Genomic DNA, 20,186 nt, shown 5'->3' with positions numbered 1-20,186 from the left:
AGTAGCAACTGTATGAGACTGTTTTTAAACCACTGAAGGCGGATAAAGTCTGTTGTTTCTGAGGTAGAAGTATCCCAGATGACATTGAATATAGCTCAAAACCTTAAATCTATGTTGCTATCTGTTGTGCCTACATATTTACTGCACTTTCCGCTGATTTTATTCTCCGTATGCACATCAGTTGCTGGGGTTAGATGAAACTTAATCCCCACACGAAACTCCATCTGTAAAAGAGCTGTAGGCATTTTCCTGAGACTCGAACAGACCATTGGGACCTGTGTGTCATTTTCCCTCTCAGTTGTCAAAGTAAAACAAAAAGTTTTTTCTTATAACTCTATTTAATATTTCCGGTTCATAGTCCTGCTGTATATAAAAGTGTAGTTTGAAGTGAAGCACGGAGGATGTGGGCGTCAGAGAAGGAATTGTTTGATGAGAATGAGAAGGAGGTGGCAGGGACCTGGGGAGCAGATAAAGGAGAAGGTAGACAGAGGAGTGAGGCAGTGTTGGTGTGGGGACAAGGGAGGAGAGTCGAGATATGAGCTTCTGCTCGGGGAGGAGGAGGAGAGGATGATGGGTGGGCTCTGCCAGCAGGCATGGGAGGGAAAAGAAGACGATGAAGGAGGAGTGTGTTTGAAGCACAGGGGGTTCTGGGATGAACAGAACTGTTGGTTATGAAACTGCTGTATTTGGGTTTTTAATGAAGCTCTCTCTTCCTGCTCACTGGCTCCTGTGTTATTACTGTTGGCAGGAGGAGTGCAGCATGAACACTCATTCACACATACCCCAACTTCGATCTTTGTGAGGACAAACACTCAAATAACACATTCTCTAGCCCAGTGTTTTGTAAAGCTTTTATATGAAGATCCATCTTTTAAAGATAACAAACAGACACAAACACAATTTGCAACATAAATTTAGACAACAGCATTTAGTCATAAAACAACAGAATTTTTTACTACAATTTCTGTATCATCTAATATTTTCAATAGGAACCAGCCCTTTCTGAGAGATATAATAAATGAATCACAATTTCAAATGTCTCCAGATTCATCAACCAACCCCAAAACCATGTGAGGCAACCCATTTGTGGGTCTTGAGCCATTGAAAGGGGAATACCTGATCCAGCCTCTTAACTCTAAAACTAACCATAACATCCATGTGCCCAACCCAAAACACAACCCCACCTATGTCCTAAACCTAATTTAACTAACTTAAACAAAGTCTTAAATAACAATTTGTAGTTGTGGCAAAATGAGAGGATCAGTCTCATTTCTCAAAAGTCTAATTGTCAGACTGTTCCTTCGATAGTAAGATACAGACACATTAGAAAACATTCATTCATTCATTCGTTGTCTACTGCTTTATCCTCCACATGAGGGTCGCATGAGCCAATCCCAGCTGACACAGGGCTAAACACAGGTTGCACTCTAGACAGGTCGCCAGTTAGTCGCAGGGCAAACATAAAGAGACAAACAACCATTCACTCACATTCACATTCACACGTACAGTCATTTTAGAGCGTTTCAATTAACCTCTGCATGTTTTTGGACTGTGGGAGGAAACTGGAGTACCCCAAGGAGACCCACGCACACACATGTAGGTACTTGCAGAAAGGCCCTCATTCTGAACGGGTTGCGAACCCTGGTGTTTTTGCTGCAAGGCAATAGTGGTAGCCACTAACCACCGTGTGACCCACAATGTGCAAAAAGAAACACACAGTGCTTTCATTTGTGGAATGAATCCCTTAGCATTAGAGCACTATTCAGCATTAGTGCAGTCGAGTTTTCCCTCTGTGTTTCAGTTATATGTAGTGTAGCTAAAGCCTAACACTGTGTGTGTATGCGCACATGTTTCAGATTTCCTCAAATTCATGTGTCAGTGAACTTGCATGTGTTAACTGAGGAGGTCTTCATGTAGGTTTAAGTCAGTAATAATTTTTTCCACCACTTCCCTGACATGAACAAAGAGTACTCAGAGCACAGCTGGAGACCACTAGTGTGTGTCTGTCTGCAAGGCTGTGTGTGTGTGTGTGCATGTATGTTCCCATACCTGTGAGTGCACAGGTATAGTATGGGATGCTTCTGTCCACCCGAATCCCTCCACGTCAATGTTTACTCAGTATTCTGACATTTGAAGAAAGGGAACTTGTTGTAATATATATGGATGTGGTCAAACACGGCGTCTTTTCAGTTTTTCCAAACTTTTTGACGGTGTGCAATCACTAGCGCGCTGCAAACGCTGGAACCGCTCATATTCAGTCAAGCAATGGAGTTTATTGATGTAACTGATTGAAAGTAATAATATTTGTCGTGAGACAAGACTGAAACCAGTCCCCTGGCTCTCGGCTTCAAATAGAGTCTTGGTGTCGATATTTAGTTTGTTTTTGCAAGGATGAGACAAATAAACTGGTGTTAGGATTGGATGGAGAGGGAACACCAGGCAGAGTGATTGTGGATCACAGCTATTTATTTGGGAAAAACAAATATTCAAAAATGAAGACAAATAGTGGGAAAAAATATCTCACCCAACCATGTAGATTCTAAATACCTTCTCTAAAATTGGCATTATTTAAATGTGGTTTTGTATAAAAACTCCCCGTGTCACACATGTGGCTTTGCTGGAGATATTTATTTGAGTCAAACATGTTTCCGTTTACTCTATGGGTCTAGCAGCACTATTGTACAGACCTGGGGCGGTCGGGCTGTTGGCAGTGAAAGAGGACTTACAGGAACATGTCCCTTTTTCAGTAAGGAAGCAAATATTCCTGGTCTTCATAATGTATTAGGTTTGTGTTTTTTCTAGCAGAGAGTTTTTTGGACAAGTAGGCAGGGGAATACAGCAAAATCACAGACTTCAGACGACAAATTAGCTAAACTAATAACTGCTGCTGCATAAATGTGTAGTTAGTGCTCAGCATCAGAAAACGGTTGAATTGGTTTTCTAATAATCCCTTGGTCCATGTCTCAAAAGCTAATGGTGATTTTATCCAATTGGTTTGTTAAATCCAACAATATGAGAACATTTGCCCATTTCTCACTTCATATAAGCCTGGTCGCTAGTTTCAAGTCTTCTTCAACAGATCGCCATTTTAATTTTGTAAATGATGTTTCCATTTCTGTGAAAATAGACAACACATATACGTGTATGGTAGTGTGATTGACAGCTGGTTGCAGGTGAAGCTTCAGAACTACCCACTAGTATTAGTTGAGGCTTTTCCCTCAACCAACATGTTATTGTTTAACTATGTATACATGAGTGTGTCACAAATACAGATGGATGCTCATCCATTGACCTCTTTGTGTTTGTTCCTCTTGTTAGCAAGACTGGGTTCCATAATATGTGTGTTTGTGTGTCTACTGTGTGCGTAAATATGTGTACATGTACATGTTGTGTCTTCACTTCTAAGTGCTAATTCCCAGAGATGACACACTGTGCAGAGCTTTCATCTCCAACCGTCACCACCACTATAAGACACACTCACGGCTGTGTCTCAGGCCAGTTACTGTACAGCACAAGCTACCGCTCCTCTTAAAAGCCCTCAATTACAGCTTGTTTGTGCTGTGTGTGTGTAGAGGAGGAGGAAGGGTGTGTGTACGGTGGAATGCAGGGTTGAGTTGGGAGGAGAGGGATGATGTGGGAAAAGAGGGCTCTCTGTTCTGTGTGTATGTGAAGCCTATAGAGAGATTAAAGATGTGTATGTGAGCAATATTGATGAAAGAGTGTTTACTCCACTGGGGCCCACTGCTTACCTGACAGTGGAGTGGAGAGTAATGGAGGAAAAGTTGGGATGGGGAGTTGAGGTGAAAGTTTTTTGATCTGGTTGTAATCAAGAACATTTGAGTTTGTTACTTTATGGTAAACTTACAAAATATGTTAAAGTCTGAATCAAATGTATTTGATTTGATTACATTGATTTGATTTTACAGTCTTAGGCTGTAGAATAACACATGTAATAATGAGACTATTTGTGGATGAGAGAAAATTATGACAGAACACCAGATTATTACCTGTCATTTAGAAGCGCTGAACTTAACTGAACTTGCAAAAACCAGGAATTGGCCTCAACTTATCCAGAAATTGGTGGCTATGAAGAAACGTGCATACACGCCAACGTGCGGAGCGGCGGGAACACTGTCGGCTGTGTGCGGCGGCTCTCCCTCACTTCCGAACCATAAATGTGTGTTTGCTATACGAGGGAACACCGGGAGAAAAGAGGAATTCATGTTGGTGTTTATTTGAGTTTTGGCCAAATCCAACCTGGGGTGGCTGCATTGGCGGGCTCTCCTGCACCAAACCCCAGTGGCTCCTGTACCCCCAGCCAGTCTCACACAAACACACACTGTAAACACTGAGCTCACACAGCACGCACACAACAACACTTTTACTACTTTGACTCTCTCTCTCACACACACACACACGCACACACACACACACACACATACCTGTCCATCTTTCCCATATCAAGGTGTGTTTGTCTTTCCTTGCCCACCGTTTTAGGTCCTCCCAGAGCAGGTATTTCCCTTTCCTACCCACAGAGACACACATTTACCCATACACACACATTCACACAGGATCTGTAAAGGGGGGGCCGTCTGTGGGCCGAGGGTGTGAAGCACTTGCATTGATAACGTGCAGCTCCCAGTCATTTGGTCTCACTCTGTGACCGTCCCCCTCGCCTGGAACTCCCTTCGCCCTGCTCTCTCTCTCCTCTCCAGCTTCTCTCACTTCAGGACCGTCTGCAGACCTGCTTGCACCCCTGCGTTAAGTCGTCGCCCGCATCGCTGTCACCATGACGCCTACCCCGCTGTTGGTCCTGCTGCTGCTTGGCATTATAGGAGCTCAAGCCACCCTGGACATGCGCACCGCTGCCGCCATGGGTAAGAAACATGACCTTTAACCCCTAAAAATGATCCTAGTTTAGTCTGAATCTCACACCTGACACTCGTTGTGTGACCACAGTAGAGGTCACTTTTGGGGTACGCTCACTAAACTACAACTCTTCAGTGAACTTCAAGAGATGAAAGTCTTGAAGCTTGTGTGTTGCACTGGCAAGTCCCAGAGGACTCACAACTGATAAATCCTGTTTGATATGGAATTTGTATTAACATAAAAAAGTTTTATTGGAAATTCCATTGTTCATTCATCACAAATTCCGATCAATCCGAATTGTAATCGGTTTTATTTGCACACACCATTTAGTGATAGTGAATTTGACCATTGTTTTTACACAGTGGCAGTGAACACAAGCAATCAGGAGCACAGGAGCAGTGGGCAGCACTTATCTGTGCCCGGGGAGCAGTGGTGGTTGGGTATCTTGCTCAGGGGCACCCCAGGATTTAAACTGGCAACCCTCTGGTTACAAGCCCAATGCCCTTCTTCTTGGTCATTTGCTGCCCCTCTGACAATATATGAAAAATAATACTAATGTTCACATAGGTAAACCGACAATTAGACAATATTACCATATGTATTGGTTAATTTTGTTGCTGAACAGAAATATGTATTTGCACAATTCAGATGCTGTATATGTATGTGTGTGTGTGTGTGTGTGGGTGGGGGGGGGGTGGGGCTGGATGGAGGGAGAGAGGTGAAGGGCAAGAAGGGAGAACAGTGATGTTTGAATATGCTGGAAGTTTTTGCAAACAGCAGTTTGTTTTACGAAGAAAAAAACGGCTAAAATCTCAATGAAAATAGATCCCAGCTCTTAGTGTCATTAGCATCAGACGCCTTCACATTATTGTTTTTCTTCTTACACACATAAAGCAGCTCTGTCTGGTGTTTTCAGCTGAATAAGTTTGTTTGTTCAGCAAGAATGTGTCTAGAATTTCAATTCTTGAGCTGAGCTGAAATTTGAACCACTTTCCATGCTCATACTCAGTGAAATTATCTTCTTTTTTTTATATATATTTTGTATTTTAAGATCTGTGCAATGGTTTAAAAACTGGATTCACAGCTCTTGGTTTCTCATTTGATCTTTGCTTCTCCATCATCCTTATAACCCGTTGCCTGCGTCCATCCTGTTTTTCTATTTCTATCCACTCTCTCACATACACATCTCGTCCGTCTCCATCCCTCCACTCCTCCCCCATTTTCCTCTCACTGCCACCGTGTTTCTCCACTCTGCTCCACTTTTCTTTTAAAATTAAAACTATGATCTGTGATAATCACGGTTTTTCCGCTTACACACACACAGCAGCGGGTTTGTGTAAAACCCGTCCAACAGACCTCGTGTTCATCATCGACAGCAGCCGCAGCGTTCGCCCTTCAGAGTTCGAGCAGGTCAAGGTCTTTCTGGCTAAGGTCATTGAGGGACTGGATGTTGGACCCAACGCCACCCGTGTGGGAGTTGTCAACTATGCCAGCCGCGTCAAGAACGAGGTATGGGAATGATTTATTATCCTGTTCAGTCAACAATGTGTCACAAATCCTGGCTAATTTTGCTCCCACGCAAATGTAGGTGTCACTCAAAACTCACCGCAACAAAGCTGGACTAGTTAAGGCTGTGACTAAGATCGAGCCCCTGTCCACTGGGACAATGACCGGTCTGTCCATTCAGTTTGCCCTGAACGTGGCCTTCAGCGAGGGCGAGGGTGCTCGTGTTAAATCGAATGACGTCAGCAAGGTGAGATGCACGCGTTACGTCGAGTCTCTGACAACATTTCACAATCCCGTTCATACTGTGTCTTAACTTTTCACGTCACTCATCACAGGTTGCCATTATTGTGACAGATGGCCGTCCCCAGGACAGCGTGAAAGACGTTGCTCAGCGCGCACGTGATGCCGGCATTGAGATTTTTGCCATCGGTGTGGGACGTGTGGACATGAGCACTCTGAGGCAGATGGCCAGTGAACCCCTGGACGACCACGTGGACTATGTGGAAAGCTACAGTGTCATCGAAAAGCTCACCAAGAAGTTTCAGGAGGCCTTCTGTGGTAAGTCAGGAGGAGAGGTAAGAAGATAAGGACAGATAGGGGTTGTTTAGGAGGGATTGTTGTTGTTGTTGTTTACAGTTAGAGATGCAGAGGGGAAAAAATGGATTAGTCTTTTGTGAAGGAAATAATCAGGGATGGATGAAAAAAACCAGTCAGTGAAGAACAATCATTATCCATGCATGCCTTCATCCCATGGAGAGAGGTCTCTGCTGGCTTCCCTACAGTATATTGAGGGTAAGGTGTCGGAACTGTCATCTTTTCATTCCACTTTATTGTTCCCTCCCTTTTGTCCTCTGTCCTTCCTCAACAAAATGACAGTTAGGCCATGCAAACTCATCCAATACTCCCGGTGATGGAGGGCATTAGAGCAGGAACAACCCTTTTTTTTGGAAGGAAATCTGATGCTTTGCCATCAGTTTAAGTCTCATATTACTGAGAGTCAAGACTGATCTACCTGTGATTACAGATCCATCAGTGATATTCATAAAACCTCTCGTTATCGTAGTCTGTTGCAGTTCTGGCTGCTGCCTCGCACTTATTTCACAGCAGCCAGTCTTGCTGCGGATGTTTTCGTCCAAGGACAGAGCTGCATGTTTGCAGTGTTGGATTATTATTGGATAAGCCTGAGCTTTAAATTTGTATTTACATGATGATGTGTATTAAGGCTTCTCCAATCTTTTCCACCTGATTGTTTTAAGGATCCACTGGATTCATGCGTCATCCACCTGCTGGTCACAGTGGATCATTAAAAAAAAGGAATTTAAAACTGACATAGTTTCATTCTCTCCTCCTAACTCCCAAACACCCCAACCCTCCTTTGTGTGTCAACATATTTACTGTGTGCACGTGTGTGTGTTACGCACCCACCCACACACACACACACACACACAGTGTCGGACCTGTGTGCCACTGGAGATCACGACTGTGAGCAGGTATGCATCAGCTCACCTGGATCATTCAAGTGTGCCTGCAAAGACGGCTTTACCCTCATGGACAATGGCCGCAGCTGCAGCGGTGAGTGTGTATGTTAACGTCCAGTGTGTGTCCGTGTGACGGCATTTGTCCAAGCGAGATTGTTGTGCTGCCACAACCGCACCGATCACATGCCGCACGTGTGTCTGTGTACGTGTCGTCGCCAGCTTGCAGCAACTCCGCGACAGACGTGGTCTTCCTGATCGACGGCTCCAAGAGTGTTCGCCCTGAGAACTTTGAACTGGTCAAGAAGTGGATCAACCAGATCATTGACAAACTGGATGTTTCTGACAGCAAGGCTCATGTTGGACTGGTGCAGTACTCCAGCTTAGTCAGACAGGTACATGTCTGTTTGTTTTTTTTGCGCAGATAATCACCACAATAACCCACTTCCTTTGCTTCCTTAACGTGTTGTTTCTGTCCTCCTACAGGAGTTTCCCCTGGGCCGCTTTAACAACAAGAAAGACCTGAAGGAAGCTGTGAAGAAGATGGTCTACATGGAGAGGGGAACCATGACAGGTCAGGCCCTTCGCTATCTGTTGGACAACAGCTTCACCCCAGGTCAGGGTGCCCGGCCTGGAGTCACCAAGGTTGGCATCGTCTTCACTGATGGACGCAGCCAAGACTATATTGGAGAAGCTGCAAAGAAGGCCAAGGAAAACGGTAAGGAGAGGAAGGATTAAGTTGTAATAAATGAGAGCCATGTCAGTCATGTGACAAATGCATCTGTGTGTGTTTCAGGCTTTAGGATGTACGCTGTTGGAGTGGGCAACGCAGTGGAGGATGAACTCAAAGAGATCGCCTCTGAGCCAACTGCAGAGCACTACTTCTACACCGCCGACTTCAAGGCTATGACCCAGATTGCCAAGAAGCTGCAGATTAACATCTGCCAAGGTCAGACTTTGCTATTAAAGACAGACATACAACAAAAACTTATTACACACTGGTACCCTAACTTAAAACTTGTGCTTTGTGATCCCACAGAGGATGACCCTTGTGAGTGTGACTCCCTTGTAAAGTTCCAAAAGAAAGTAGAAGATGCCCTACAGGCACTAACAAAAAAATATATCCTTTACAACAAGTGAACTGATGTGGAGAGGGAGGGGATTTTATGGTGTTGTTATGTATTCTTGTCTTTTTGATCGCTTTTAATGTTCTCCTTGACAAAATCTTACTAGAGAGCATGTCGAAGAGGATCGCCATGCTGGAGAACAAAATCGTCTGAGGACACAAATCCCACTCTTTGCTTTACATCTGCATACTCACTCACGTACACACACACACTTTTTTACTTCCTGTAAAATGCTGAAAAGAACAGTGTGTGTGTATGAACCCTTACCTCTTCTTGTATCCTGAGCCCTCAAAAAAACACCTATCCCTCCTCCTCTTTTCTCCATTTTACCTCTTTCAACCTTGGGTCTCCTGGGACACAAATTGCTGGTTGCCATGGGGACCACACCTCTTTGTGTGTGTGTGTGTGTGTGTGCTCTGAAGGTCATCCTCCATAGCCAGACTGTGTGTTTGTTAATAAAACTCTTCCCTCATAGGGAAATGGTGACAGTACACTGAAAGTTTTCTTTTCTTAGTGACTGCCACGGTGTTGAATCTTCCTACAAGAGTCTGGTTATATGTCACTGTCATCTTTCCTTCTCTCCCCTCATATCTGAAGTATTCATCTTTCTACTCTTACCCCCAAACAAAGGTATCTAATATTATTATATTATATACTGTATATGTGTATATATATATAAATTAATATAAGGTATATGTCTGGTAATAACTGGTACACATTGATGTTTTTATTATCCTAAATAAAGGTGATTCAGGAGGTAAATACTATATAATTGTGAAACTATTGTATATTAAATCAGTACTGTAGACACATGCACAGTCAGACACACAGATCTCCATGGTTTCAGTTAATCTATGGGCTTCGGGGACCAGGAGGACTACAGGGATGTTCCCAGCATAAATGATGAATGTTTTTAAGTCATAGCTAAATGACTGTTTGGTGAAAAAAAAAGTCTTAAAAGTACTTTCTTTCTCTCAGAATTACAATAATAAAATGAATTGGATCCATAGGCTATTGCTGATCTTTGGAGTTCAGGTCAATTTGGTTTTTGGAATGATGGAAGGTGTGATTTTCCATTAGTGTGGCTATTTTATAAACAACAAACTCAAATGAATAAAACATAAATTACTATAATAACTTTACTAGACAGAATGAAATTGTAGATATCTCAGACTGGAATTGGATGGTTATAATTTTGTTGCAACATCTAGATATTTACTGTTAAATTAAAGATATATGTGTAATACATACACCTAAATATTAAAACAGCTTGCCATTATGTGCACCTACCTTTAAACTGAGAGGAAATAAAGCATTGTGTTTTGCAGCTCAGTTTTTTTAACTAACAATTTCAAAGCAGGTCTCAACACTGTAGCACATATAAAACAGTTACACATAATAATGAAATTGAAACATAATAAAAATAAAATGTGTGAGATATACAGGTTGAGACAAGTAACTCAAAGTCATCGTAAAACAAGAATCACAGAAGTACAGAACATGAAATTTTACAAAAACACATGTAATCTTTTTGAGTTTCCATTAGGGATAGTGCCAAAAATAACTGGCCCCAACCCATTTTTCAGTACCCTTCCTTTGGGGTACTAGAGTAGGTGTGGGTGGAGCTAGACCCATGACAGTCAGCTCATTGGGCAACAGAAAAGCCTCACTCCCTTGCAAATGCTTCACGTCTTGTTGAGACAAACAGACCATTGTTGTCCATTGTGTTGTCTGTTGTGTCGCGTGCGATGTTCGTTGTTGTCGCACCAGTACAACATCAAGCTACGTTTCTCGGCCAACTGGCACAGCACACACCTCGTCCAATGTCCATCACTGTGACAGACAGTGATGCTGTGCTGTAGAGCATGTCCCTGTATTGGTCTACACAGGTGTGTGACAATGTGGGACATTATATACCTGGTGCCTGCGCAGTAGGTGCCCTTTTAATTTTCACCTCTGGCCTTCCAAATGTGTGTGCACACCCCTACTAACAATTGTATTCTTATATTATTTTTTTGCAATCCAGTAGATAAAGTGACATGATGATAGAATTCAATTCAAACAGAAAGGAGGTTAATTGGGGGAGGGATGTGGAAAAAGGCGTTTGAGAATTAAAGCGACAGCAACGTCACAGTGACGTAGCATAAGTGAGGCTCTCGGGGAACAGCTGAAGTGAACTGTCGGCTGCCGAATCCTGTCGATGCCTCATAAATGCTGAGTTAAATGATAACCGGGAGCCCTCCACAAGTATGCACTTCTGCTTCAAAGTGTCTCCATGTTTAACTTAAATGCGCTGCTCAAACGCTGCAGCAGCTTCTACTTAAGCTAGCGGCTACGGTAGCTCAGAAAGCTAACATACCGTGTCTGCGGGACAGCGGAAAAGCCGACGGATTTGAAGGTGGTCTTTCTTCGTTAATGATTTGTGTGACCCGTTATTGCGCATTGAGTTAAGAAGTGGCTGCAGATACGTCAGTATTTGACAATAAAGACAAGTACCTGCGACAAAGCGAACGCTAAAGGTTGAGCTAACAGCAGCTAGCTGCAACAGCGGCAGGCAGCCCGAGACATTTCTGGTGCTGAGACAAGAAATGGCCAGTTACCCTGCTGCAGCCTTTGCCAGCCAGGCTAACGGAGACAACACACCGGGACGAGGGTCCGGCGGTGACCGCTTATGTCACCACACGGAGATAGAGTCAGACATCGTCCCCACAGCGAAGAGCTTAACACGACTGTGCAGCAGGGACGAGGACGAGCGGGTAGCGGCTCTGGAGGAGCTGAGCCATCGGGTTATGCTGTGTTTGGGACTGGACAAGCCCGGTTCGGCACGGCTGAGTAAGCAGACTTTGCTGCAGTTGCTTCGGCTGTCTCGGTCGTGTCCGCTGCGGGAGGTGCGGGAGAGGGCAACCGAGCTGCTGCGGACTGCACAGGTAAGAAGTTACGACACTGTTTTTCATAAACTGTGTTTCTTCATAACCAGGCTCATGTCTCTGTGTATGTATCACATTCTTCTAATAACAATAATAATGTATAAACTCACAGGTGTGACAGATTAAACGAAAGCACTTACAGTACATTAAGAGGTCTGGTTTATTACAAAACTGTCCAAATATGTGAAAACGGTTACATAACAGTATTGTTTCAACCGAGGGAGAACAGTGAGAACTAACACCAAATATGAATGTATTATAGTCACAAGAGATAAATTATGAACAACTGTTACCTGAAAACATTTATTTAGTTAAGTTTAGATTTGTTTGTTTTTCCCACTCTCAAATTGAATTGCTTATTCTCGTCTTTTGGATATATTTTGTCCAACGCTTTATCCAAAATAGAAAGTAATTCACTGATTAAATCATTCATTTATTAATAGACGTTATAACCGCACTGTCCAGCAGCTGGTTGCCGTTTTTCTGCGGGTTATTTCATCAGACGTTGAACTGTAAAGTAGGTGATGATGCAAGACTACTGCGTTGAGCACAAACAAGCTGTGCGGACACGCCCCCTCCTGGTCTGCTGAAAAACAGCAGACACGCCCCCCCGAGGCTCATTCACTGCTGCTCAGTATGAAAAGTCAGATAGTTGTTTTGAGCTCCTCTTCACTTTGTCTCCTCTGCTGGAAATAACAAGCTGTGGCTTCTCGCTTGTCGGTTCAATGACTGTGAGTTTTTGTGCTTGATATTTAAAAAAAATTCTTGACTGTGAGTTATGGTTATGAAACTAGTTTCTCCAGTTACAGTACAGCTGCTCGGGTCATCAAGTTTAGTCAAGTTCCAGGTGGTAAGGCAGCTGTCTACAGATTTTTGCAATATCATAAAATGTGCTGCATAAATAGTTGTTTAATGTTAACGTAATCTTAGTCTAGTTTTAGTCAATATGATATTTATGCTTTCCACTATGAATCAAACACTTTGAGGTTCTTGCCTTGTAATTGTGTGTTTTTGTCGCAATATTTCCAGAACAATCAAAAAATTATTTAATCATTATTTATTCACTGTATACTTGACTGTGTCCTCTGTGGTACTAGGAACAAGGAGTTGAAGTACCCCGGGTTTTGGCCCAGGGTCCAAGTGCCTTTATTCCTGCAAAACAGGTGTGTATGACTTATGTACATTTGTTTATGAGTGTCATAAACAAAAACAAAGTATTACACAAAAAGTCATTCATAATTTTGTTGCCTGTGTTGTTCTTTTTTTGTCATTAAACAGTTACTACTTTTATATCATAATTTTACACCACAGGCCAGAATAGTGGGGGGAAAAAATGAAATCAGTTCATATGTTGTTGTGCCAGGTGTTCTCTTCATATTGAATTATTATTGTGAATAATGACAGGATTGTTTTTAACTTTCATTTATTTTGTTTGTGTGCCACATTTAATTATCCCTAAAATACTAAAGGGCAAACTTAAGTATTTGGATACTGCAGTGTCTGTTGCCTCAAGTCAAAAGATGCAACATCACACATGTGTTGCGAAAATGCTGTTTTCCCATGTGACTAAAAACTTTCCACAGGAGAAAGTGGGTGTTGTATCAGCCCGGGATGTTTTCTGCCTCATAACACATGGGGAGGGCTTTCTGCCCACAAGAGAAACATTAATAAGTGAATCATTGCCAATTTGCCCACAAGCAAAAATAAATGTTAGTTAATGGGTTAGTTGACAGGGCATTGGTTTTCAGTCTTGAACTTGAATTTGAATTCTCCCTCTAAAGATGATGAAGGAAGACATGGACCAGGAAATTCTCACGGAGTCCTTCTTGTCACTGGGTCGTGTTGACCACATCACCATGGTGATGGCGCTGCACCCTGCCTACCTCAGCTGCTTCCTGAAAGCCCAGCATGCTTTGTTGGAGATGGACGGCCCCCTGCCCTGTCACTGGAGACATTACATCGCTATAATGGTAAGACAGAGCCACAGCATGAGATTTCAGATCTGACTCCTGTGGCTACGAACAGCCATTTATGGTTAATTATTCCAATGTTTAAATTGACTTATTTATATGGCAGTGCTTCACACACACATGTAGCACTTCTTACTGTTCTGTCTGTCACTCACTGCCACGGTTCTGCCATGTTTGCCAAAAACACTTCGACATTGAGACAGGAGGAGCTCAGATTTAAACAACTGTTGAGTGTACAAACCATCCCTGCCTCCTAATCCAGTGGAACGTCTAAATTAACAAAGCACAAAAGTCGACTTTCTTAATCCTAGGTGAGACAATATCTGAAGCAGTGGTGCCTGTGTTTCTGTCTTGTATTTATTGGCATCTGCATTTATTAGTAGTTTTTTGTTAATTGAGGTGGAAATAACAACAGCCATAAAGTCTGTAATGGCTTTGTGAAATGCTTTAGGTACATTTATTTAATCCCTTTATACGTAGACACTGGACTAATGGTTATATGAAAATAATGGCAGACTTTGTAGCTTTAAGTGGAGTCATGAATTTTATAATAATTTTGGTATTATGGTGTCCTCTTTTTTCCTGCCTATCTAAAGGTAATTGCACAATATCACAATATTGCAGTCATTGGGTTTTTATCAATGTCAACGTGGATGTGCAGCACATAAAATGATAGAAGTTAAATTTGGTTGGGGTGTGGGACAAGCTTCAGGTCACTGTAACCTTCTCTTTTTTACATGGCTGTGTAAGTGTGTGTCACATTTTTAATAAACCTAATAAATGTGTGATGTGAGAAGTCTTAGCGTTTGATTCATTGTATATGAATTATGAAAGAATGAAGCATTTTTTGCTTGCATAGAAGATCAGACACTCACACATAAAAATTAATTTGCGGGCAGTATTTTAGTTATAGATGTGAAAATGATGAATTTGTTACCCCAAGATCCACTCAGTGGTTAATTGTCAAAGTTGACTAAAAGTTTTAACTTTAACAGATCGGTTACCAACACGGTTCCCTCGTACATTAGCCCTGACTCTTCCTGATGCTTCACAGGCTGCAGCGCGTCACCACTGTTCATACCTGGTGCAGCAGCACAGTGCAGGCTTCCTGGAGGCGGGGGGAGAGGAGAGCTGGCTGAGTGGAATCCAACACGCTCCCACCAAACTCCGCAGCCTGCAGACACTCAACAAACTGCTGGCACACCGACCCTGGCTCATTACCCAGCAGCACATCGAGGTCACACACAAGTCATTTGTTCACTCACCCTCTATGACTCACTCACCAGTTCTCTGTTTTGCGCATACGCTCATCTTGTATTGTCATACGGGATGACTCTTACTCACTCTTCTATATATAGACGTCCAGTATTTTACTGTAGGAGTGAGAACTATATTTACATTTTTATGACGATCACGATCGTGGATAAATGTAGATTCACAGTATCTGTGATATCGATAACACTTAATTAGACACTAAAGTATGTTTTTGTTCATCATCTGTCCTGCAGGAGCTGGTGTGTCCTGGTGCAGAGCCTCGCTGGTCACTGGCTGAACTCATACACGCTGTGATCCTGATGGCACACGCTCACTCACTCTCCTCTTTTGTGTGGGCCTGCGGCTTAAGCCCAGAACCCGACCACATTGGAGGTTACACCTTTCGTCCTCCTTCGCCCAGTCACCTGCCCCGTAGTCCTCGTAGTCCCAATAGTCCTCATAGCCCTGCTCATGAGGACGGGAGACAAGAGGTGAGTTATTAAACTAATCCTTTTTTTTTGTTGGGTTTATTGTGAAAGCAGTTCCTGCCCACACACAGCTGAGCGTTCCATTGTCCGACGATCTGTCTCAATCAGTGATACACAAACTTTGAATCCATCTCACGATAATTTCGGGGGTGGGCAGATGGAGGAAATTGATGGTTATGGATTGCATGCGCCACTCCAGCCTGCTTATTTACTCCTGCAAACTCCCAAGTGAGCTCACTTGGGAGTTTGACTTGTTTCTGCTGTTTGCATTCATACTCATTTCTCCAGTTTGCAGTGTTTGCTGAGAGATTTGCCCGACAAGAAACTGCATTCCCATCACAGGCAGTTGAACAGATAACGTGGGAAACCACTGGTGTTAACTCTGTCTGACAGTGGTTTCAGCAGCCTGATATGCAGCTTATCTTTGACCAAGAAGCTTATTCTGTGTGAATAAAAGAAAGGTGGAATCTTCAGTTTCATTTGCCGACACAGTCCAAGTATACACTAGGTTTACATCTAGTCTGATCCACCACAATCTCAAGTGAGTCACTTAAGCTAATTTCTCTATTTTATGTCCTGTTGGTTGAGGGAACGATGGAGGTGGAGGTGTTGATGAAGAGGATGGTGGAGCTGCAGCAGCAGGAGGAGGAGTGCACACAGGAGGAGATGGTGACCCGCTTTGAGAGGGAGCGGAGTGAGAGCATACCAACAGGTAGGAACAAGCCGGTTTAACTCGTGCGTCCCTCTGTCATTCGCCCACCTCGTCTACATCGTGCACCCGTTTTAGCCTCACTTCACTGGCTGCCTGTGTGTTTTTATAGTTGAGTTATAGATCCTTAAATGGTCTTGCCCCACTTTACCTCTCTCAGCTGATCAGCTGCTCCTACAGTTACCACAATCTTAACGGAAGGTTCGACCCAGTATGAGATGTTGATTTTACCTGTTTTTATCGGACAAATAGTTTATTTGTGGTGTTTTTATGTATATATTTATTTTATTTTTTTCATATTCTCTACAGTATTTTATTGTTTTGTTTATTTTTTGGATCTTTTAGGTAGTATTTTTCTATATTTTATTTATTTCATTCATCTCTGATGTTCAACACTTTGTTTCAGCTGTTGTTGTTTTTTAAGTGCTTTATAAATAAAGTTGGATTGGACTCACACCTTCCTGTTTTTGTTCAGCTGTGGTGCGGGAGGCTCCACCTGACCTGGTGCTGTGCCTGGTGGAGGATCCTGAGTTCAGATATGAGGATTTTGCACCCAGAGGAGAGCAGGCTCCGCCCACCATGAGAGCTCAGGTAGATTGAAGCAGTTTGTCCTAATAATTGAACCATGTAGTGTTAGAATGAGTAGTTCACTTACAGAAATATGTAATTTTGTAGCATTTTTTGCTGTACCAGTGACTTGAAAAACCAGAATCAACTGTTGTTGGATCATTCAAGTGTGAATATATTTAAAATTTTACACAGTTAGAATAAACACTTGTTTGGTCTTTTGGTGAGAACATTGGTGTCTGATGTTTGCAGGATTATTCCTGGGAAGACCACGGCTTCTCTCTGGTCAACAGACTACTGCCTGACATGGGTCAGCTGCTGGATGAGAAATTCCAGGTACGCAGTGTTTAATTCAGTGTCATAGATTCACACAAATTCACACCAATACTTTTATAAAGACGTGTGGTTACATTGCAGCTCTGTGAGCCCAAGGAACTTTAAGTGATATGCTACGCAAGCAAGGAAAAACACCAGGGGTTTATATGTTTTTAAATCAAATATGGTGACAGAAGAGAGTACACTAGGGCTGCAATGATGAATTGATTATTATTTGACTATTTTGGTAATCAGTTAATCAGTTTGAGTGTTTTTAAATAATTAAAACAAGCTTTCAGATTTTCCAGCTTCTTAAATGTGAATATTTACACTCACATTCACAAAGTAACAAAGAAATCATCAAAACGACACTTTTTGATTTGTGGACAAAACAAGACACTTGAGAAAATCGTCATTCCCTGATTTGGTAAACACCGATCAACTTTTTTTTTTTTTTAACATTTTCTGTTTTTTTACAGCCCAAACAAATACTTGACCAATCGAGAAAGTAATCGATAGGTCATGAAAGTAATTGTTAGTTGCAGCCCCGGTGTACACTGAGCTCACCGAGAGGCATATGTGTTGTCTGGATGCTCTTTAATGTCTTGGTCTTGTGTTGCTGAACTTAAATTGCTTTCTAAATAAATGTGGCATTTTATAATTTGACTAAATTGTCACATTGAAGGTGGTGAGCAACTTGACATATCACAGGATGGCCATGCATGAAGGTGTGGACACACACACTCTGAGAAAAGCTCTGTGGAACTACATACACTGCCTCTACGGGATCCGGTCAGTATGACAGAGAGAGAGAGTGTGTAGATCACGATTCTGATCCCTGCTCTGTCACCAACCCCTGCGTATTCTACCTGTACAGATACGACGATTACGATTACGGCAGCGTGAATGTGTTGCTGGAGCGCTCTCTCAAGGTGTTTGTCAAAACCATGGCCTGTCACCCTGAGCAGACCACGGCACGCATCTACCACTCCTTCTGGAGGCACTTCAGACACTCGGAGAAGGTATGACTGTGTTCACATCCTCTCCTGACACGCGGCCTCTTCAGGCGCCGATATACCAATCATTTGACATTTTATCTCGTCGTCTCTCCCGTGCTACCTTTTTAACAAGGAATGAATCATTTGACATTTCTGTGTCCCCCCCCTCCTTCTTCCTTCATCTCTAAATGTCATTAGAGAGGGAGTATTACAGACGGGGACTTAAAAGTGTGTCACCAAATCATGTTTTTTTTTTTTTCTCTCGCAGGTTCATGCAAACCTGATAGTGATGGAAGCTCGACTCCAGGCAGCTCTCCTTTACACCTTACGAGCCATCACACATTACATGAGATGACAGTCAGTCGAGTTTTTGCAGACGCTGAGCCAGCTGTGACGTACCACACAGCCCTATGCATTACACAACCTCCACAGTAAAGCTTACACACTCCACACACACACACACACACACACACACACTACACTGAATGTCTATAAATGCATATCTTTAAGTGTTAATGTTTTGCTGCTGCTTTGCAACAGGGATGTCTCGTATTTAAATGTGTTACTAACTTTGCACTGAAGCGTATCAGGTTCTGTTTTCCCCTCACTCAGACCTGACGTGGCTACATGTTTGCCACATGTTCACCAGGTGAGCAGGTGGATTTAGGACTGGTATTACTAAATTATTATTATCATCATCATCATTATCGTCGTCGTGATTCAGGTTTTCTTTCTCTGCAGAAATCTAAGTTTATTAGAATGACCTGTCCTGATCACTTGTCAAGACTACTCACTCCTCAGACCTGTGTTTCTGCAGCTCAGTGAGGCTGGGATTGGAAAAAAACAAAACAAACTAAAGGCAAAATAACTTGTATTTTTTTATATAAAATAAAAAGTTATTTTGATATCAAAATGAAACCCTGTGTAGAGTTTGAATCTGCGTAATCACACAAAGGTTATATTTCATGCGCTGGTGTTTTCACAGATCATAATAATGTGCTGTAATGTAGTGACCATATTAGGGCTAAATGAATCATCGGCTATTGTAATAATCAATTCATCAATTTGAGTTATTTTAAAGTTCTCTTTTCTGCTTCATTAATTTAAACATTTTCATGTCTTATACAACAAACAAAATTTTAGGTTGAGGACGACAGAAGATATTCGGCCCTTTATGGACCAAACGAGTAATTAATTAATCGAGAAAATAATAGAGATTAATCATTTATGAAAATAATCGTTAGTTGCAGCCCTAGACCACACTCCTAACTGTCCACTTGGGAAGACTTATTCTGACTCGAAGACAATTGTAGGTTAAAATCTATATTTTGAGATTTAAAGCTGGCGTGTGTAAGTTCTGGTGGTTTTATTTACTTTTGTTGTTGCTGTTGATAATGTTATTCTGTCTCTGTTTGGTCTTCATGAACAGAGACGATGTAACATTACATGTTACATAAGTGATTCTCTCCCGTTTTAAAGCAACATTCTATACATGAGTTATGCTGAGCAATGTGTCAGGACTGATGCTGCAACAACTTCAAACTTCAAAGACTGTTACACTGACACACCACAAGATGGCGAGAAAGTCTATTAGGAACATTGTTCACTTAATCAGACTGTTAATAACTTGATATACATTGACACAGCACGAGAAACATGTGTCATGATGACGGTGAATCTGCACCGAAACAAATGGTTGACACTTATTTGCACTTAATCATTTGTCGTTTCTCGGATATTGCACCTCACTCCTTCCTGTAGTTCACACCATGCAACCAGAGGCATACATATATTCACACTATAGACTGTGTGTGTGTGTGTGTAGCCTTTATATATGAGAATAAGCTGCTCATGCACTACATTCACTTATCACTGGTGATTTATTGTGCGCTCATGGCGGGCACAAGAACAGTTTAATGTAGTGTTTCTAATTTAAAGTTGGAAACTTTCAGGGGGGAAAAATGTTCTCGTACTTTTTTCT

At 42.3% G+C, this 20,186-nt stretch overlaps 2 protein-coding genes across 7 annotated transcripts; both read left to right on the top strand.

Moving 5' to 3' along the window:
* Nucleotides 1–4,426: 4,426 nt before the first annotated feature.
* On the top strand, nt 4,427–9,744 carry matn1 (matrilin 1). Of its 2 annotated transcripts, XM_044052126.1 has the most exons (10): nt 4,427–4,877; nt 6,194–6,378; nt 6,458–6,622; nt 6,711–6,933; nt 7,825–7,947; nt 8,073–8,245; nt 8,337–8,568; nt 8,647–8,799; nt 8,890–8,970; nt 9,081–9,744. In XM_044052126.1, exons 1-10 carry the CDS (start codon nt 4,790–4,792, stop codon nt 9,128–9,130), a joined length of 1,473 nt encoding a protein of 490 aa, XP_043908061.1. In that variant the 5' UTR covers nt 4,427–4,789; the 3' UTR covers nt 9,131–9,744. The 2 variants fall into 2 exon arrangements, with proteins under 2 accessions (XP_043908061.1, XP_043908062.1); XM_044052127.1 differs by lacking the exon at nt 7,825–7,947 and having other exon boundaries at nt 4,428–4,877.
* Nucleotides 9,745–11,104: 1,360 nt separating this feature from the next.
* On the top strand, nt 11,105–18,714 carry sesn2 (sestrin 2). 5 transcript variants are annotated; one of them, XM_044053017.1, is made up of 11 exons: nt 11,105–11,904; nt 13,002–13,067; nt 13,686–13,874; nt 14,929–15,111; nt 15,383–15,619; nt 16,205–16,328; nt 16,801–16,916; nt 17,145–17,228; nt 17,893–17,999; nt 18,085–18,229; nt 18,474–18,714. In XM_044053017.1, exons 1-11 carry the CDS (start codon nt 11,566–11,568, stop codon nt 18,558–18,560), a joined length of 1,677 nt encoding a protein of 558 aa, XP_043908952.1. In that variant the 5' UTR covers nt 11,105–11,565; the 3' UTR covers nt 18,561–18,714. The 5 variants fall into 5 exon arrangements, with proteins under 5 accessions (XP_043908952.1, XP_043908951.1, XP_043908950.1 ...); XM_044053016.1 differs by having other exon boundaries at nt 16,199–16,328; XM_044053015.1 differs by having other exon boundaries at nt 16,196–16,328.
* The last annotated feature ends 1,472 nt before the right edge of the window (nt 18,715–20,186 follow it).

Source organism: Solea senegalensis, linkage group LG20 (genome assembly GCF_019176455.1).
Source record: "Solea senegalensis isolate Sse05_10M linkage group LG20, IFAPA_SoseM_1, whole genome shotgun sequence".
Classification (NCBI taxonomy): Eukaryota; Metazoa; Chordata; class Actinopteri; order Pleuronectiformes; family Soleidae; genus Solea; species Solea senegalensis.
The sequence above is the reverse complement of the archived record's forward strand: the minus strand, read 5'-3'. Positions and strand labels throughout refer to the sequence as shown.

Excerpts from the sequence above, each read along its gene's own strand:
- matn1 (XM_044052126.1), top strand. The coding sequence starts at position 4,790 with ATGACGCCTACCCCGCTGTTGGTCCTGCTGCTGCTTGGCATTATAGGA. Across the intron at positions 6,934-7,824 it reads GTTTCAGGAGGCCTTCTGTG|TGTCGGACCTGTGTGCCACT; the intron begins GTAAGTCAGGAG and ends ACACACACACAG. Across the intron at positions 8,800-8,889 it reads GCAGATTAACATCTGCCAAG|AGGATGACCCTTGTGAGTGT; the intron begins GTCAGACTTTGC and ends GTGATCCCACAG.
- sesn2 (XM_044053015.1), top strand. The coding sequence starts at position 11,566 with ATGGCCAGTTACCCTGCTGCAGCCTTTGCCAGCCAGGCTAACGGAGAC. Across the intron at positions 15,620-16,195 it reads ATGAGGACGGGAGACAAGAG|TTGGTTGAGGGAACGATGGA; the intron begins GTGAGTTATTAA and ends TTTTATGTCCTG. Across the intron at positions 18,230-18,473 it reads ACTTCAGACACTCGGAGAAG|GTTCATGCAAACCTGATAGT; the intron begins GTATGACTGTGT and ends TTTCTCTCGCAG.